This window comes from Pogona vitticeps, chromosome 5 (assembly GCF_051106095.1).
Source record: "Pogona vitticeps strain Pit_001003342236 chromosome 5, PviZW2.1, whole genome shotgun sequence".
Classification (NCBI taxonomy): Eukaryota; Metazoa; Chordata; class Lepidosauria; order Squamata; family Agamidae; genus Pogona; species Pogona vitticeps.
This window is the reverse complement of record NC_135787.1, coordinates 194,450,555-194,467,108: the sequence shown is the minus strand read 5'-3', so window position 1 is coordinate 194,467,108 and position 16,554 is coordinate 194,450,555. Positions and strand designations below refer to the sequence as shown.

The following is a 16,554-nucleotide window of genomic DNA, read 5'->3' as shown; positions in this document are numbered from 1 at the left end:
AAAATAGGAGATGGCGCATCTCTGAGAAAATGGCCTGGAAAAGAGAAAGGGTTGAGTTCCAGGGATGCATAAATCCCTGGAATTCTGGAGATCTCTAGGCGTACATATAATTGCTACTTGTTGGATACTTTATATTGAATGCTTCTCTTGCTCCAGCATGTTTTCCAGGATCATTCCTGCTTTGTGGATCATGAAACGGTACAGAGTATTGAACGTGAGACACAATGCAAAAGCAAAGCCTGCTGCTCATATACCGCCTGATCGTTCCTGAAGCAATCTCTGGGCGGTTTACAAGTTAATTCTGCAGGCTACACATTTCACAGATATACACGTGCTTGTGAGAAATGGGTCCTCATTTTACGGACCTCGGAAGAATAGAAGGCTGGGTCAATCTTGAGCCGGCCACGTGGGATATAGAACCCTGGGTCCTGAACCCAGTTTTGGCTGCAATAGAGTAGTTTTAACCACTAGGCCACGAGGCAGTATAAAATAAATAGGAGACCACAGTACAGTGTAGATGATGATGATGATGATGATGATGATGATGATGATGATGATGATGATGATGATGATGATGGGAGGACTGCATATTGTCATGGTGAGGTACATTCTAAAGTGGTGGATTTGGGCAAACAAGGAGGGATTGGCTGCTGAATGTGATACTAGGAAACCTCCCGTTCTCAAATGGATCTTCATTTGGTTTTTTGGGCTTTGCTCCTCCAGAGCCCATTTTGGTATGACTTATTTTCTCTTCCTTCCTAGAAATGCCTGCGCTCATGGCCTTGAGGAAACGAGCTCAGGGAGAGAAGCCACTGGCTGGAGCCAAGATTGTGGGTTGTACGCACATCACAGCCCAGACCGCTGTAAGCCTGCCTGCCTGCCTCCACCCACCCTTTCTTCTTTTCCAGCTGTTGGCCACCAGAACCTAAAGCCCACTCTAGTATCACATCCCAGATTAAATATATAACTTTTGTTTTATGGCCCAGAAAGAAAAAAGATGGCCGAGATAATCTGACGCTTAACAGTTTCTTGACACCTCCTAGAATCCAGCCTTCGGAGTCTGTGTTCTGCTTTGGGAAAACGAGACTAGGCTTTTCAAAAAACGAGTAAATTACGGTTTCTGTGATAGCTGACGGAGTTTGGGGGGGACAGGTGTGGCTCCAGCTGTTCACACATTTTGGTAGTGGTAGGTATAATTGGGGGCAGCCGGTGAGGTTTTCTAGGCATATAAAGTGAGAGGGCATGGTTTCAGCCGATGAGAATGAAGGGGAAGCCAAGCAGCCAGATTCAGGGTTCCTTCGTTGGGGAGGGCGTTTCTGCTACTGGCCAGAAGTGATTTAAAAGCCAGTTTCCTTTTCCAGTCCCTTCTCGTTTTGGCTTGAAGAAGCAGTAGCTGTTTAAAATGTGCTACTAAAACTTAAAATATGCCCAGAGATGTGCCCTTATGGCCTATGATAAAATAAATGTTTTACTGTCCATAGATGACGAGATGTGACTGTTGTATTGTGTATGAACACAGAGGTAACCCTGACCATCCCAGGCCCGGCTGGTTAACTCCTGACGCTCCTCCTTTTACAGGTTCTCATGGAAACCCTCTGTGCCTTGGGTGCTCAGTGCCGGTGGGCCGCCTGCAACATCTACTCCACCCTCAACGAAGTGGCAGCGGCCCTGGCTGAGAGCGGTAAGGATTTGGCAGTCTTCCCGATTCTGGCCACGGTTCCGTCAAATGCCAACGGGGCAGCCGGATCTGGCTGGAGGGGGAAGTGTGAGGCTGTACAGAGAAGGGACGGAGGAGGTGTGACTTCTAAGGGCCCAAACCTAAATGGTGAAGGATAGTGTACGTTCTTACAGGTGCTGCTAGGCACTGGCCGCTCACTGGAACGCAGTCCCTCCCCATGGTTTTGCCTCCTTTTCGTTCTTGTGAAGCCTCTGGAATTGAAACAGACACAAGACACTGGGCAGTGTGCGGTTTTCTCCCTATAAAATATACATTAGGGTGTAACTGAGAAAGGGTTTATGGTAGGGAGCGCCTCCTCAATTTTTTTTCTGTAAGTGTTCCTCCTCTTGCCTGCAGGTGGTATGGTCATCATCCCTTCTTTTTACTTGGCACTTTTCCACAACCAACATTCTTAGGGTGGTGGCACATTGCTGTGAGGCTTGTTGTGGCTGGTGGCAGGTCTCTTGTTGTAGAACTTTAGCAGAGCTAAATCATGGATCATGCCAAAAGCCCAGGCATGTACCATATTTTTCTGTGTATAAGACTATATTTTCTCTAAAAATTTTAGACTAAAAATTGAGGGTCGCCTTATACATGGAAGTAAGTTGAGGAGAGAACAAAACCAAGTGGAGGGGAAAGCAGGGATCAAATCGATCCTGCAGCGCTTTGATCCCTTTTCCCCTACACTTGCTAATCCCCACTTAGATTTCTTAATTTTGGATTAGAAAAGTGGGGGTGTCTTATACACAGAAAAAATATGGTATTCATACGGCACCCAGCCAGTTGCTTCTGGAACGCTCCCCTTCTAGGGCATGGGAGCAACAGCACCCTCCCTCCTGGCTGTGGTAGGACCCGATGGCCTTTCAGCAATTTGACTACAGACTAAAGATGGCACTCAAATCTCTGAACTTCCTTGTCAAGCCCACAGATTGCCCCAGTTCAGTTGCCAGAGCTGCTGCTTCAGGGTCTGATCTTGCACTAAACCACCAAAGAAGATGCCGTGTGGGTCACTGGCTCCCCTAGGGTTCCTTTCCACGGCCGTTATCAGAGCCGCTAAGGCCTCTCCTGTGCTGTTTCAGTGGTATCTGAAGCAGGCATCTTGAGTTGTCAAGACAAGAGCAAAAACTAAAAGGGAAAAATACTGACTTCCTCCCTGTGTGCCAAGAGAGGATTTTAGTTTGCCCTTGTTGACCGCGCTTCTGAAACGAGGGTGACTGTCAATGCTTTCCAACTCCCAACCCATAAAAGGTGTGATCCCTTGTGTGTACATAGCAGGCCGTGCTATAGTCTTACCTGCTCCCGTTTGATGTACACTCGCTCGCTCTCCCCATCTTCTGCGCAGGCTTCCCTGTCTTTGCTTGGAAGGGAGAATCCGAGGATGATTTCTGGTGGTGTATTGATCGCTGTGTCAACGTTGAAGGATGGCAGCCGAATATGGTGAGTCCCTTTGCACAGAGGCACCAGTATAGCGAAAAGCTGGCCGTGGTCTCTTTAGCTGTGATGGGCCCATTGGGGGGAGCAGCAACCAGGTTTGTACCTGTATAGACTGTCACAGGAAGAGAAAGCTTTCTCATCACCTGCTGCTACCTGTTCCTTTTGCTGACCTGGACTCTCATAATCTTTCTCTTGTCCTGGTTTTAAAAGAATATAAAATGTAACTTGACAAAGAGTTTCTGCACAAACAGAAACCATTAAAAAAAGCCCCGCTTGCAGAGTAACAGTTGTATTCTCCCATGTGTCTGTGGGTGCTGGCCGTTGAAAGTAAATAAAAGGATCACTCAGCCTTCTTTAAAAATCATTAAAGAACTTCTACTGTTTGAAACACATGTAGAATAGAACAGATCCGCAGCACTTAGACAGAAGGGTGCGGGACATAAACCTTTAGTTGACTTAGTTCTCCTAGTATATCATTCTTAAACATTTCAACAGACATATGTATTCTAACCGGTCTGTCTCATTTCACATCCTAACATGATCACGTCTTTGACCCTGTTGTTGTTGTTTAGTTGTTAAGTCGTGTCTGACTCTTCGTGACCCCATGGACCAGAGCACGCCAGGCCCTCCTGTCTTCCACTGCCTCCCAGAGTTGGGTCAAATTCATGTTGGTCGCTGCGATGACCCTGTCCAACCATCTCGTCCTCTGTCGTCCCCTTCTCCTCTTGCCTTCACACTTTCCCAACATCAGGGTCTTTTCCAGGGAGTCTTCTCTTCTCATGAGGTGGCCAAAGGATTAGAGCCTCCACTTCAGGATCTGTCCTTCCAGGGCGCACTCAGGGTTGACTTCCTTCAGAACGGATAGGTTTGTTCTCCTTGCAGTCCAGGGGACTCTCAAGAGTCTCCTCCAGCACCACAATTCAAAATCATCAATTCTTTGGCGGTCAGCCTTCTTTAGGGTCCAGCTCTTGCGATCATCATCCTTCACCTACCTAACACCGATCTGGCAGATTGTGTCCTACTAGACAAATATCACATTCTAGTCCTTCCCATATATGTTATGAAGAGGGACCCCTTTTTGCCAGGAGAATTTAGGAGGAAGTACAGTGTGCTGCTTGGGGAAGTGGCCGTTTCGACCCCCGGGGGGTACTATTTAATCCCTGTCTGGTTGCTGGAAAGCAGTCTAGGCTTGGATTCAAGTCACGAGAGGGGCCTGTGGAGTTGCTGGAGGGGCAGGATGAAGAAAGAGGTGAGGTTTTCCTCTGCTGGAAGACGTGGAAATGATGCATGTGAGGAGGGGAGTCAGGACCTTTGGCCACCCTAGTTGGTGCGAGGGAGGGAAAAAGTGAATGGAAGGGTGTCTTCCAAAGAGCAGACGCTTTGTGCTCTGTATCAGCCCCTTCACAGCCACTGGCTTATTTCAGTTCTAGTTTGAAGGGAGGTTTCAGAGACGGTGGCTCAGCACATCTTGGGTCGCCTTGGATCTTGCCCTCGGCCTGATTGCTGTGCTGCAGAGAGACAGAGGGCCAGAGTCTTCTGAGATTTTTGTGTGTGTGTGTGTGTGTGTGTGTGTGTGTGTGTGTGTGTGTGTGTGTGTGTGTGTGTGTGTGTGTGTGTGTGTGTGTGTGTGTGTGTGTGTGTGTGTGTGTGTGTGTGTGTGTGTGTGTGTGTGTGTGTGTGTGTGTGTGTGTGTGTGTGTGTGTGTGTGTGTGTGTGTGTGTGTGTGTGTGTGTGTGTGTGTGTGTGTGTGTGTGTGAGAGAGAGAGAGAGAGAGAGAGAGAGAGAGAGAGAGAGAGAGAGAGAGAGAGAGAGAGTTTCTCCAGCAATTCACCTCTGTAGAAGAGGAGAATCAGGGTATCATCAGGAAGTGGCCTGCACGGCTGATCCGTCCATCTTGGCTGCCTTTGCTACTTGCTCCGTCACCGGCATCCCCGTCTGTCTGTGTCCCCTGCCTCCTTTCCTTCTTGGTTATGAATGGAGGGAGCGCATTGTAAGCAAGTGATTCATGAAAGCTGGGGGCTGCAACTGTGTCCTCCTCAAAAGCATCACTGGAGCCCATAGAAACCTTAATGAACCAAATAAGTAGGTTATTTAGCTTTGAAAGGAACTAAGGGGGGGCACTGCATTCGCAAAGCGCTATAAGTAGTAACAGGGGAGGAGGGGGCCGTCGAGTGGTGAGGGCAACAGAAATAGCCCATTTCTCTCTCTGCCCTCCCCTTGCTTCCCCCCCCCCCCACTTAAGGGAGAACATTTACCTTTTATGAAAGCTATACTACTGTCCTTGTGTTGGTCCTGCTGTCTTCTGACAGGGTGAGTTGGAATTACAAGGAAAGTGCCCACACACACCCCCGAGTGAGGCCCAGTGGGCGCTTCAAGCTGGGAAAAACGGCATCCCTTCCTCTCGAGGAGCTCGGCTTACTTTGGCAGCAGCCCTTGTTCTTTCTCGGAAGGGAACAAGAGAAGCCAGCCAAAAATGTGCTGTGCCCACTCTATTTGTGCATTGTAAAGGGGGAAGGGGGGGGGAGAGGCTTATGCAACCATCTTAATTAAATGGAGATTAATGAACTCAAGCCTTGATGGAGAGGGAGGGAGAAATGAACTTTGCATTGCAAAGTTTTCTGCAGGCCATTAATCCACTCACTGCCTGTGAGGCTGATGTGATTTGTGCAAAGGGATGAGAAGCTAAAGCTGCGATTCCTCCCTCCCTTTACTCCTGTGTCATCCCGCTTTAGGGTGACTTGCTTCAAATATTTGTTAACCTTTCCTGGGAAGGCAGTTCTGTGCAGACACGACCAGACGTGGAGGAAGAGAGAGAACCGATCGGTGCTCTCCCCTGAACAGTCTTTAACCACCCCGTTCCCTGACCAACTCCTGCGGTGAAAAGCTGGATCCATTTAGCCTGGAGAGGGGAGAACGGAGAGGGCCTAGGGTGGCCGTTTTCTATTATTTGAAGGGTAGTTGCGCAGAAGAAGGAAGGGATTGGTTTTCTGTAATGCTGTCGCGGTTGTCCGCTTATGCAGAGGGAAGAGTCTGGTGGAAGCATACAAAGCAGCGCCACGAGAGGGAGCCGTTTGCCACAGGGAGCTCAGAGCTGAGGTTTGCTGGCATCCTAAACGCTGAACAAAAATCACAGAAGCTCCCAGCTCAGGCGGGTAATGGTGTCTCAGGTGAACAGACAGTAAAACGCCTGGCTGCTTGAAATCTTCATAAAACCCACCTGTGTCTCCCAAATATACCCAACCCCCTGGAAGAGATGGTTCCCAAACCCTTCTGGTGTCTGCCTGTATTGTCTCCATCCCGGGTTGGACCACAAGGCACAAAATCCTCCCAGCCGCCACAGCTAGCTGAAGCATGATGGGTGTTGTAGCTTGAAGGTCTTCTAGCTCCATAGCCCATCCACCTGTTTGTCCTCTCCCAGGTGGAATGGCTGTTCAGTTCTCTTTCTGATTTGTAACAATGCACCCATCACCAGACAGGCGAGGGAATGAATTTCCCTTCCCTGGGGTGCAGAGTAAATGCCTATTTCAAGGCAGTGATAGCCCGGCCTCTCTGTGGCCCTCAGGTGGCTTTCACGGGCCGAAGGAGCTTCTGTGCCCACCTGGTCCCCACCTGGCAGAGAATTTGTAAAGGACGGGCATCGGCCTTCTTCAGCCGACCAGCTGCATTGGGCTACAGCACCCATCCTGCTTCAGCTCACTGTGGTGGACGAGGGGCTTATGTGCCTTGCGGTCCGACTCATCTGTAGAACACAAAGTTCACAAGGCAAAGGAAGACGTTTGCCACACAGCACAGAGGGACAAAATGTTAATGTTGGCGTGACCCTGCCGTACATCCCAGGCAGGAACAGGGCCGTGAAGGGGCAGCACCCTGCCTGAATATGTGCCAGGCAAGAGTGGGTGGGGGTTGCTCTTGTCTCACAGGGTCCTACACAAGAGTGTGTCGCAGCACTATGTGGTCTACACAAATGCCCATGCAGGATAACGCAACTCTACTCCCATAGAAGTCTTCCTGTCCCACAGATATCATAGAATCCCGATTCCATGTATGTCTGTAATCAGGGCAAGGAAGAAGGGCCTGGCCGTCAGCTTTACCCCACGCAACAAAGTCCTGCAGGCTTTCTTGCGTGCAGGGCAAAGATCTCACACCGCAGCAGCAGCACTGGCCATGCTTAAGGGGACTGGGAGGGGAACCCAAACTGCTTTTGTAGACCTTTGTGATGAACCCACAGAAGCTAGTCTGCCAGGGAGGGGTTTACCTGCTTCCCCCACTTTTATCTCCAGCTGTGCAAAGCTGGTTTGCAGAGAGCAGCAGACGACACGTAAATCAACCCATGTGACTGGTGAATACGTAGTTTTCTCTACAGACCTCAGCGCTCTTCTGCTGCGGGGCTTCCTTGACTTCTATGGCTCACTGCAGCGGTGGCTTTGAAACAGCGCCGTCTACGTTGGCTTGGGCATGTTGTGAGAATGGCTGACGGTCAGATTCCAGAAGATCTCCTGTATGGAGAATGTAGGGAGACCACAGCTGTGATACAAGGATATCTGCAAGCAGGACCTGAAGGCCTTAGGAATGGACCTCCACAGATGGGAAACCCTGACATCTGAGCGTTCAGCCTGGAGGCAGGCGGTGCATCATGGCCTCTCCCATTTTGAATAAGAGACCCTTGTCCAGCAGGTTGAGGTCAAGAGGCAGTCATGAAAGCAGCAAAACTAGGGAGCTGGACAGGGGACAGATTGTATTTGTCTCCTGTGTGGAAGGGCTGGTCACTCTCGAATCGGCCTTCTCAGCCACACTAGACGCTGTTCCAAGTCTTCCATACAGAGCACATTACCCTAGTCTCTCGAGACTGAAGGATGCCTAATCTAATGTCTTACCTAATTTTTGATGTTCCCACATGAGATATTTGACTCTTGACTTTGGTTTTCAAGATCCTTTCAATTATTTTCCTCATTTTTTAATGTGTATCTGTTGGGTGCTAAATATGATGTTTCAGTCTTGCATGGCAGCTCTCCCTGCTAAAGAGATCTCTTGTCCTGTATACATTGTGGCAGCTGTTCTGCATCCCTTGACAGATCTTGAATGCTATCTTCACTTGGTTATTCTGTGATTCAACCATTCAGGGGCACATTCGTTTAAGGGTTAGGCCTCCGATAAAAATCAACGCTTTTTTAAAAAAATCTAATTGATTTAAATTATGATTTCAATTTTAGAACATGATTATTTCTTTTGCACTCATTTGTTGGACCTTAGGCCTGAGTCAGATAGCAAAGCTACCCTCCAAGAACACACTTTCCTGTTCTTCCCAACATTTTGTATGCAGGGCAGCAGCGTCGCATGCCGTAGACTCTTGCCGTTGAGTTTGATTTCTTCCTGGTCTCCAGCACTGGTGGAATAACTCCTGTGGGCAATCTGGAGTGAAAGCAGTGTGGTTGTAATGGTTTTATGGTTTTGTTGCAGATCCTGGATGATGGTGGAGATCTCACACACTGGATCTACAAGAAGTACCCCAACATGTTCAAGAAGATCAAGGGGATCGTAGAAGAGAGTGTTACCGGTGTTCATAGGTATAACAGCACTTCTGAAAAGCAGCACACTTGATTCTGTTTCTCTCAGAAATAAATATGTACAAATGTGTGTGGTTATGTCATCTGAAAGACCAGTGGAAAAGACTGCCGTGAGCCAGACTCAGAGAGAGTTCTGTGCTTGAGATCATCCAGTGAGCTTCATAGCTGAGTGGGAATTGAGCTCACATGTTTAGGCTCTTCTCTTTGACCCTGTGACTTCTTGTACTACAGTGGTGCCCCGCATAGCGACGTTAATCCGTTCCGGATTAATCGTCACTATGTGAAAACATCGCTAAATGGAACAGAAAAACCCATAGGAACGCATTAAACTTCGTTTAATGCGTTCCTATGAGGTCCAAACTCACAGTTCAGCGAAGATCCTCCATAGTACCGCCATTTTCGCGCCCTTGGTAAGCGAGGAAACCGCGCAAAAATGGTTGCGGCGGCCATTTTGGAACCGCCGATCAGCTGTTTAAAAAACATTGCAGTGCGAAGATTGTCAAGTGAAACGCTTACCGATCATCGCAGTGTGATGTTTTGCCCATTAAAACATCGCAATGCGATCGCATTAGCGATCTAAAAAAATAGATCGCTATGCGGATTCGTCGTTATGCGAGGCACCACTGTAGTTGAAGACTGCTCCTCTGGAACTTGAGGCTTAAAGCATGCTCTCTAGTGGAGGATTAAAAATGGTGCACAAGAAATGCGATATGGCCAATGTTTCCTTCCTGATACGAAACATACAAGATGCCGTTGTGCAAACAGGTTTATCTGACTGGTGGCTTCTTTGTTGATTTCAGGGGAACATGTATCCGTGGTGTTCTGTGCATTGAAATGAACACCAGGCGTCTCTACAGAGTTGTGGGTTGCGGAACTTGGCCTTAGGAGCTGTCATAGGTTTCTTCGGGGTTTAGGCTTGCCAGATGACAAGAGTCTTCTCAACCTTCGGGTAGTGTGGGCGGCATATAAGTTGAATGAATGAATGAATGAATGAATGAATGAATGAATGAATGAATGAATGAATGAATGAATGAATGAATGAGTAAATAAATAAATAAATAAATAAATAAATAAATAAATAAATAAATAAATAAATAAATGTGCTTTCGCTTCTCTCTGACCGGAGAGAACACAAGTTCTGCCATTTGGGTGTTCTTTCACCACGATGAACTGTAGTTCCACAGAACCTGCCTCTGACACCCTCCATTTGTCTTCCGAGCACTGTAGATGCTTAAGTATATGGGTATGCACTCATGGCACTCTTCTGAGATTCCCAAGAAAGAAAAGCCATGCAGAACCTGGCCCCTAACCATCAGATACAGTGGTGCCCCGTATAGCGAGGTTAATCCGTTCCGGATTAACCCTCGCTATACGGAATCATCACTAAACGGGTAGGGGAAAGGTATTGGAACGTTCCAATACCTTCGTTACTTACCCATTCAGCGAGGATTCCAGGTGACGGCAGCCATTTTCGTGCCTTCGCTAAGCGAGGGCAGGGCGCGAAAACGGCTGCCGGCAGCCATTTCCGGGCTTCCGGCGGCCATTTTGGAACCGCCGATCAGCTGTTCGGCGGCTCCAAAATGGCCGCCGCAATACCCGATCTTCGCAATGCGGGTTTTCCCCATTGCGAAGATCGGGTATGTTTCCGTATAGCGATCCCGAAAAAGGGATCGCTATACGGAAACATCGCTATACGGTGCACTCGTTAAGCGAGGCACCACTGTAATTCCTTTCTCTGTTCATACAGACAATAAATGTCTATGCCTTTGTGTATTCTTATGAATAAGAGAAGGCGGTCCTGTGAAGTCACAGACCTTGCAAAATATTCCCTCTTCATGTAAAAAGGAGACATGGTGTCCTTTAGCTTCTTTCCACTTGCCTTTTGTAGCTGTGTGCCCTTAAGTTTCCTGGCTGGGAAGGGAAAATGTGGAAGATCTTTAAAAGGTTAGTTATTCCTAGGATCATAGAATCAATTGAGTTGGAGGGGGCTGAGAAGGCCATAGAGTCCAACCCTTTGCTCAGTGCAGGAATCCAGGTCAAAACACATCTGACAAAATGGTTGTCTCGTTTTCTCTTGAAGGCTTCCAGTGTTGGAGTGCTCACCACGGTCATTGGTTCCATTGTCATACTGCTCTAACAATTGAGAAATTTATGTCCCGCACTCTCGGATGACCGAGAACAGATCCTGCCCCCTCCTCTCTACGACTACAGTTCTGCCATTTAAAAATCCTATCAATCTTCTTTTCTCAAAGCTAAACATGGCCGGTTCTTTCAGTCATTCTTTCTAGGGCTTGATTTCTTACCATCCTTTTCTTGCCCTCCTCTGAATTCGCTCCAGTTTGTTGGCGTACTTCTTAGGGTTTATTTATTGCCGATAGCAATCCGGCTGCAGTGTATGTTCTCTGAGGCCAATAGTGGCTGAAACCCAGTAGTAAGCTGCAACTGGAATAGACCCATTAAGTCTTTGGGGACTTAGCAACACCTGTGTAAGCTCTGTCCATTCAGGGGGCCTTCTCTAGTTGCAACTCACTACTGGCTTTCAGCCCATAATTTTAACTAATTGTAATTAAACTAGAACTTTCCAAAGTGGTGCCATTCTTAAAAAGGTATGTAAGGAACATCAGCTGGAATTCTGTTGGTTTGTTTACACTGGTGTAAGTGCAGTGTCTTAAATAGCTATGGCAAAGGGCTGCTTGTTAGCAAGTGACAATGTCTCTTCTCTTTTGTGAATCAAGTTTACCCAATTAAATGTAACCGATGATTTGCAAAGTAGCAGCAATAGCTGCTCCAAATTAGACTGCTGTGCTTAATGCCAGGATAAGTAACGAGCTATCGTGCGCCGATCCTTAAAGAAAGACCTTTTAAGGGACATAAGACGATTCATCTGAATGATGTTAGTTCTGTCCCGAAGGAAAAGCAAATTAATCTGAAGATTAGCCAGGATACATATTTGAACTTGGATCCTTCACCTTTATCACAGTTCTTCAGCATCAAGTGCACCAGGCAACTGACGATGCCCCAGCACAGAAGACTGGAGGAAAGCTTCTGGCTGTCTTTCTGTTGAGGGTTTTTTTTTCTCTCTCTCTTTCCACAGGTTGTACCAGCTGTCAAAGGCAGGCAAGCTGTGTGTCCCGGCTATGAATGTCAACGACTCCGTCACCAAACAGAAATTCGACAACCTCTACTGCTGCCGAGAATCCATTCTAGATGGGTTCGTATCTTGCCGCTGGCATGAAAATGCTGAGCAAAAAAAAGTGGGGAGGGGCAGGTTTCCAAGTGGTTGCTGCTGCTCTTGTTATGTGCTATATACCATTGGTTCTGATATGCAACAACCCTGTGCATTAGTGGACAGTTGTGAGGAGTCAGGATCTGTCCTTCCAGTGAGCACTCAGGGTTGATTTCCTTCAGAATGGATGGGTTTGTTCTCCTTGCAGTCCAGGGGACTCTCAAGAGTCTCCTCCAGCACCACAATTCAAAAGCATCCATTCTTCGGCGGTCAGCTTTCTTTATGGTTCAGCTCTCACTTCCATACATCGCTACTGGAAAAACCATAGCTTTGACTATTCAGACCTTTGTCGGCAAGGTGAGGTCTCTGCTTTTTAAGATGCTGTCTAGGTTTGTAGTTTCCCTGCATGACAGCAAAGGACAATAAATAAAATAACGACCTGAAAGTTGTACCATTAACGACTAAACAAACTCAAGGCCAAGGGTTCCTTTACAGAGTCAGTCCACCTCATATTTGGTCTTTTTTTTCTGGTTACATTCAGTTTTCCCAAACACTGTTGTTTTTTCCAGCGATTACTGTCTTGTCAGAACACTATGGGTCTGTTTACTGGGGAAGAGGCAGCACAGACCTGAAATGAAATGCCCACATTACAATAGAGCTCAGTGTAATCGTTGTTGCTTCTGGAGAGCAGAGTTTGGTCTAGTGAACGCTTTAGATACCATCGTAACTGCGAGCAGCCATCTAGAGCGACTGGTGTGCTCTTCCGCTCTCTTAAAATCTCTTAGGATAAAAGATTTGTGGAGAGGGGGAAAAAACAGCTGTATGTCCCATAACAGAATAGCTTTCTTTGGATGTGTTCCCCACAAACTCGGACCCTTGCCTTGGAGTGGTGTGTTTCTTTTGCTCGTTTTTTCTCCACTTTGCTTCCTGATTTCCTTCGAGCACAGGCATAAACAAAAAAACAGGCCAGACCACAGCACATTCAAAGCCATGCTCTCTCCATGTGAGAGAACGACAAGGAACGACAGGCCACACACACAGGGAAGTCTCACCAACCCGTCCTGTTCCTTGACCCTTTCGAAAGAGGAGAATGGGGGCGTCCTAACATTTTACCCTCCGCAAGTGGTGAGGGGATTCGAGGGCCTGTGCAGCTGAGGCAGTGTCTGCTTCTGCCACTCAGTGAAGCCAGGGATTTGAAAGGACTGGCCCATGATTACAACCAGAGAGATTACAAACGCTTCCCCACTCCATCCCTTTCAGGTAGCCATACACGACCTCATTGGCCTTTTGTCGTGCTTCAGTAAAGGTAAAGGTTCCCCTTGATATTTAGTCCAGTCATGTCCGACTCTAAGGGGCGGTGCTCATCCCCGTCTCCAAGCCGTAGAGCCAGCGTTTTGTCCGAAGACCGTTTCCATGGTCACATGGCCAGCGTGACTAGACACGGAACGCTGTGACCTTCCCACTTTGGTGGTCCCTATTTATTTACTCGCATTTTTACACACTAGGTTGGCAGGAGCTGGGACAAGCGACGGGAGCTCCCTCCGTCGCGTGGATTAAATCTTACAATTGCTTGGTCTTCTGACCTTGCAGCACAGAGGCTTCTGTGGTCTAACCCGCAGCGCCACCACGACAGGAAGGTCGTCTGATTTTCTTTTGCCTTCTGCTTGGTGTTGTTGTCCAAGGTTGCCTCTCTATCTCCTGGCCCTCTAAGGGAGTAGCAGGAAAGCTCTCACAGGGAGTCACAGAACAGGTTGTCCGAACCCACCAAATCATGACACGCTGGGTTAGGCCAACTTGAGTCCAGATGCCTGGCTGTTCTGTGGACTCCTGTGTAAGAATATTTTTTTAAAAAAGCCCTTCCGGACCAAACCTAAGGTCTGTCCCGTCTGGCTATTCCAAGCTTTCCACAAACTGTGGAAACCTAGCGGGAAGCTCAGGGAGAGGGCAGACGACAACGGCACCTTCCGTTTTGTGCTCTCTAGCGCCTGATATCCAGAGGCACCTGCATTCTCAAGCTGGAGATGATGAACAGCCTCCCTGGCTACTAGCATTGGGAGTTTAGCCCTTAATTAACGAACATGTCGCCTTTCTCCCCATCAGGGGGCCCAAGGTGGCTCACAACAATTAAAATGGTACCACAATAATAAGTTTAAAATACTATACTACATAATTGATCTCCTCTGCCTTTCAGGTAGCAGCATTGTGACACCATGTATCTGGAGGTTAACTGTAAATTGTGCAAATAAGTCCTTTATTCTGTCTGTCCCAAATTTCTTCCATTCCTCTTCAGTGAAGGGATCCACGTGGCTGTGCCACGAGGAAACAGAGAGAAGAAGAGCTTTCACTATAAGGGGCTCAACACTGTACACTTCTGCTGTGTCACACCCCATCCTGGTTGACAGCTTTTCACCTGACGTTATCCGCTCTGGACATTGTAAACTTTTCTCACAGCCAATACGTCCTATCCTTTTGAACCATTTTGCTTGCTTGCTCCTTTCCCTTTCCTCAACTGGCCGATCTCTTCTGTCCGAGCTGTGAATTTAATCAGATGTCAATAGAGTAATAGAACCATGGAGTTGGAAGGGGCCTCTAAGGCCATCAAATCCAACCCCCTGCTCAACTCAGGAATCTAAATGAAAGTATATCTGATAGAGGGTTGTCTAATTTTCTCTTGACTGCCTCAAGCACTGGAATGCTCACCACCTCCTGAGGTCACACCGCTGTACCAGTTTTTATACTGCTCTTAACAGTTAGGAAGTTTTTCCTGATATTAAGCCAAAATCTGGCTTCCTTTAACTTGAGCCCATTGTTGCGTGTCCTGCACTCTGGGATGATCGAGAACAGGTCCTGCCCCTCCCCTGCATGACAGCCTTTTAAATAGTTGAAAAGTGCTATCGCATCACCCCTCTGTCTTCTTTTCTCAAGGCTAAACATGTCCAATTCTTTCTGTCTTTCCTCCTGTGGCTTGGTTTCCATTCCACTGATCCTCCTCATTGCCCTCCTCTGAACTTGTTCCAATTTGTTAGCATCCTTTTTGAAGTGCCATGTCCAGAACTGGATACAGCACTATAGACGAGACTTAGCCGGTGTCAAGTACAGGGGAACTAGTACCTCTCGGGATTTGGGAGACTGTTAATGCAGCCTAAAATAGCATTGACCTTTTTTTGCAACCACATTGCTCTGTTAGCTAACATTTAGCTTGTGATCTAGAATAATTCCAAGGTCTTTCTCATGTGTTCTGTTAATGAGCCATTTGTTTCCCTCTCTAGGTGTAGAACTTGGCACTTATCCCTGTTAAATTCTATTGTGTTGTTTTCAACCCAGTACTCAAGCCTATCAAGATCTTTTTGAATTTTGTTCCTGTCTTCTAAAGTATGAGGTATTCCGCCCAATTTTGTGTAATCTGCAAATTTCATAAGCATTCATCCAAGTAATTAATAAAAATGTTGAAGAGCAGTGGGCTCTGAGGGACTGACTGAGCCTTGGGGTACCCCACTTGTTACCCCCCTCCCAGTTGGAGAAGGAGCCATTCATCATCACCCTCTGAGTATTATTCTGTAACCAACTATGCATCCGCCTGACCATTGTTCTATCCAGCCCACACCTAGTTAGCTTGCTAATCAGGATATAATGAGACACTTTATCAAAAGATACACTATTTTTACAGCATTCCCACCATCTATCAGGGAGGTTAACTGATCAAAAAGAGAGAGAGAGAGAGAGAGAGAGAGAGAGAGAGAGATCAAATCAGCCTGGCAGGATTTGGTCTTGACAAATCCATGTCGGCTTCTAGTTATTCTTGCATTATATTCAACGTGTTTGCAGAGTGACTGCTTTTTGATCTTCGGCCTTGTAGGTAGTCTTGGAAGTGCTCCATAGTATCTTCAACAGAGGTGGCTTAGAGTCATCATATCCTTCTTTGAGAAAATGCTGCACGTCTAAGGCATTGTAGACAGTCCCGGCTTCCCAGTACATCTGTGTCTCTGTGGTTGCAGGCTTAGCTCTCGCTGAGGGTATCTGAGCTCAGTCTGGAGTGTCGTACTTCCGAACTGTAAGTGGGAGCTTCTGTGATGCGATGGTTGTCGGTAGCCGCTCCTGGACACTCGTGTGAATGCCAGCTTTCCTTGTGCAAAGAATGGTTTCTTACAGAGGAGCGTTCTTTTTAAGTTTTCTCCTACCCATGGCCAGAGAGGGTACCGCCCAGAGACATGTCGGTGATCTCTGAGAGAATTAGCCCATCGTGAGCAGGCTTGCCCCCAAAGAGTAGAAGCTGCCCTTCTTAACTGTCATCTGACGGGTTTTCAAAATGGCTAATAAAAACAGCCCTCTTGTAATTCTTCCTCCCGTGGATCCTAATAGGTTCAGATGCCGAAAGGGCATTCTGATGAAAGGGCATCAGCGAAGGGATTCCCATCTGCCTTTTTATGTTTTGTGTGGGGTGGAAATGGTTAAACGTTTCGTGGAGGCTAAGCCACCTGGAGAAATTTCGCCTGCCTATCCTAAAGTGGGCCACAAGAAACTGGAGCAGAATTGCATTCCTTCCCTTGGGAACGCTATCAGCATGCCGTGGAAATTGGGAGTCGCGCGCACACTCTCTCCCCACTGCTAACCTA

At 47.4% G+C, this 16,554-nt stretch overlaps 1 protein-coding gene across 3 annotated transcripts in view; it reads left to right on the top strand.

The window, feature by feature from the left end:
- AHCYL2 (adenosylhomocysteinase like 2) overlaps nucleotides 1-16,554 on the top strand; it is a 96,722-nt gene that overhangs the window by 69,708 nt on the left and 10,460 nt on the right. For all 3 annotated transcript variants that reach the window (XM_073002436.2, XM_020812465.3, XM_020812466.3), the window contains exons 4-8: nucleotides 763-863; nucleotides 1,579-1,681; nucleotides 3,060-3,154; nucleotides 8,609-8,715; nucleotides 11,810-11,926. In XM_073002436.2, the coding sequence (XP_072858537.2) occupies nucleotides 763-863; nucleotides 1,579-1,681; nucleotides 3,060-3,154; nucleotides 8,609-8,715; nucleotides 11,810-11,926 (523 nt within the window). The remainder of the gene's footprint in view (nucleotides 1-762; nucleotides 864-1,578; nucleotides 1,682-3,059; nucleotides 3,155-8,608; nucleotides 8,716-11,809; nucleotides 11,927-16,554) is intronic.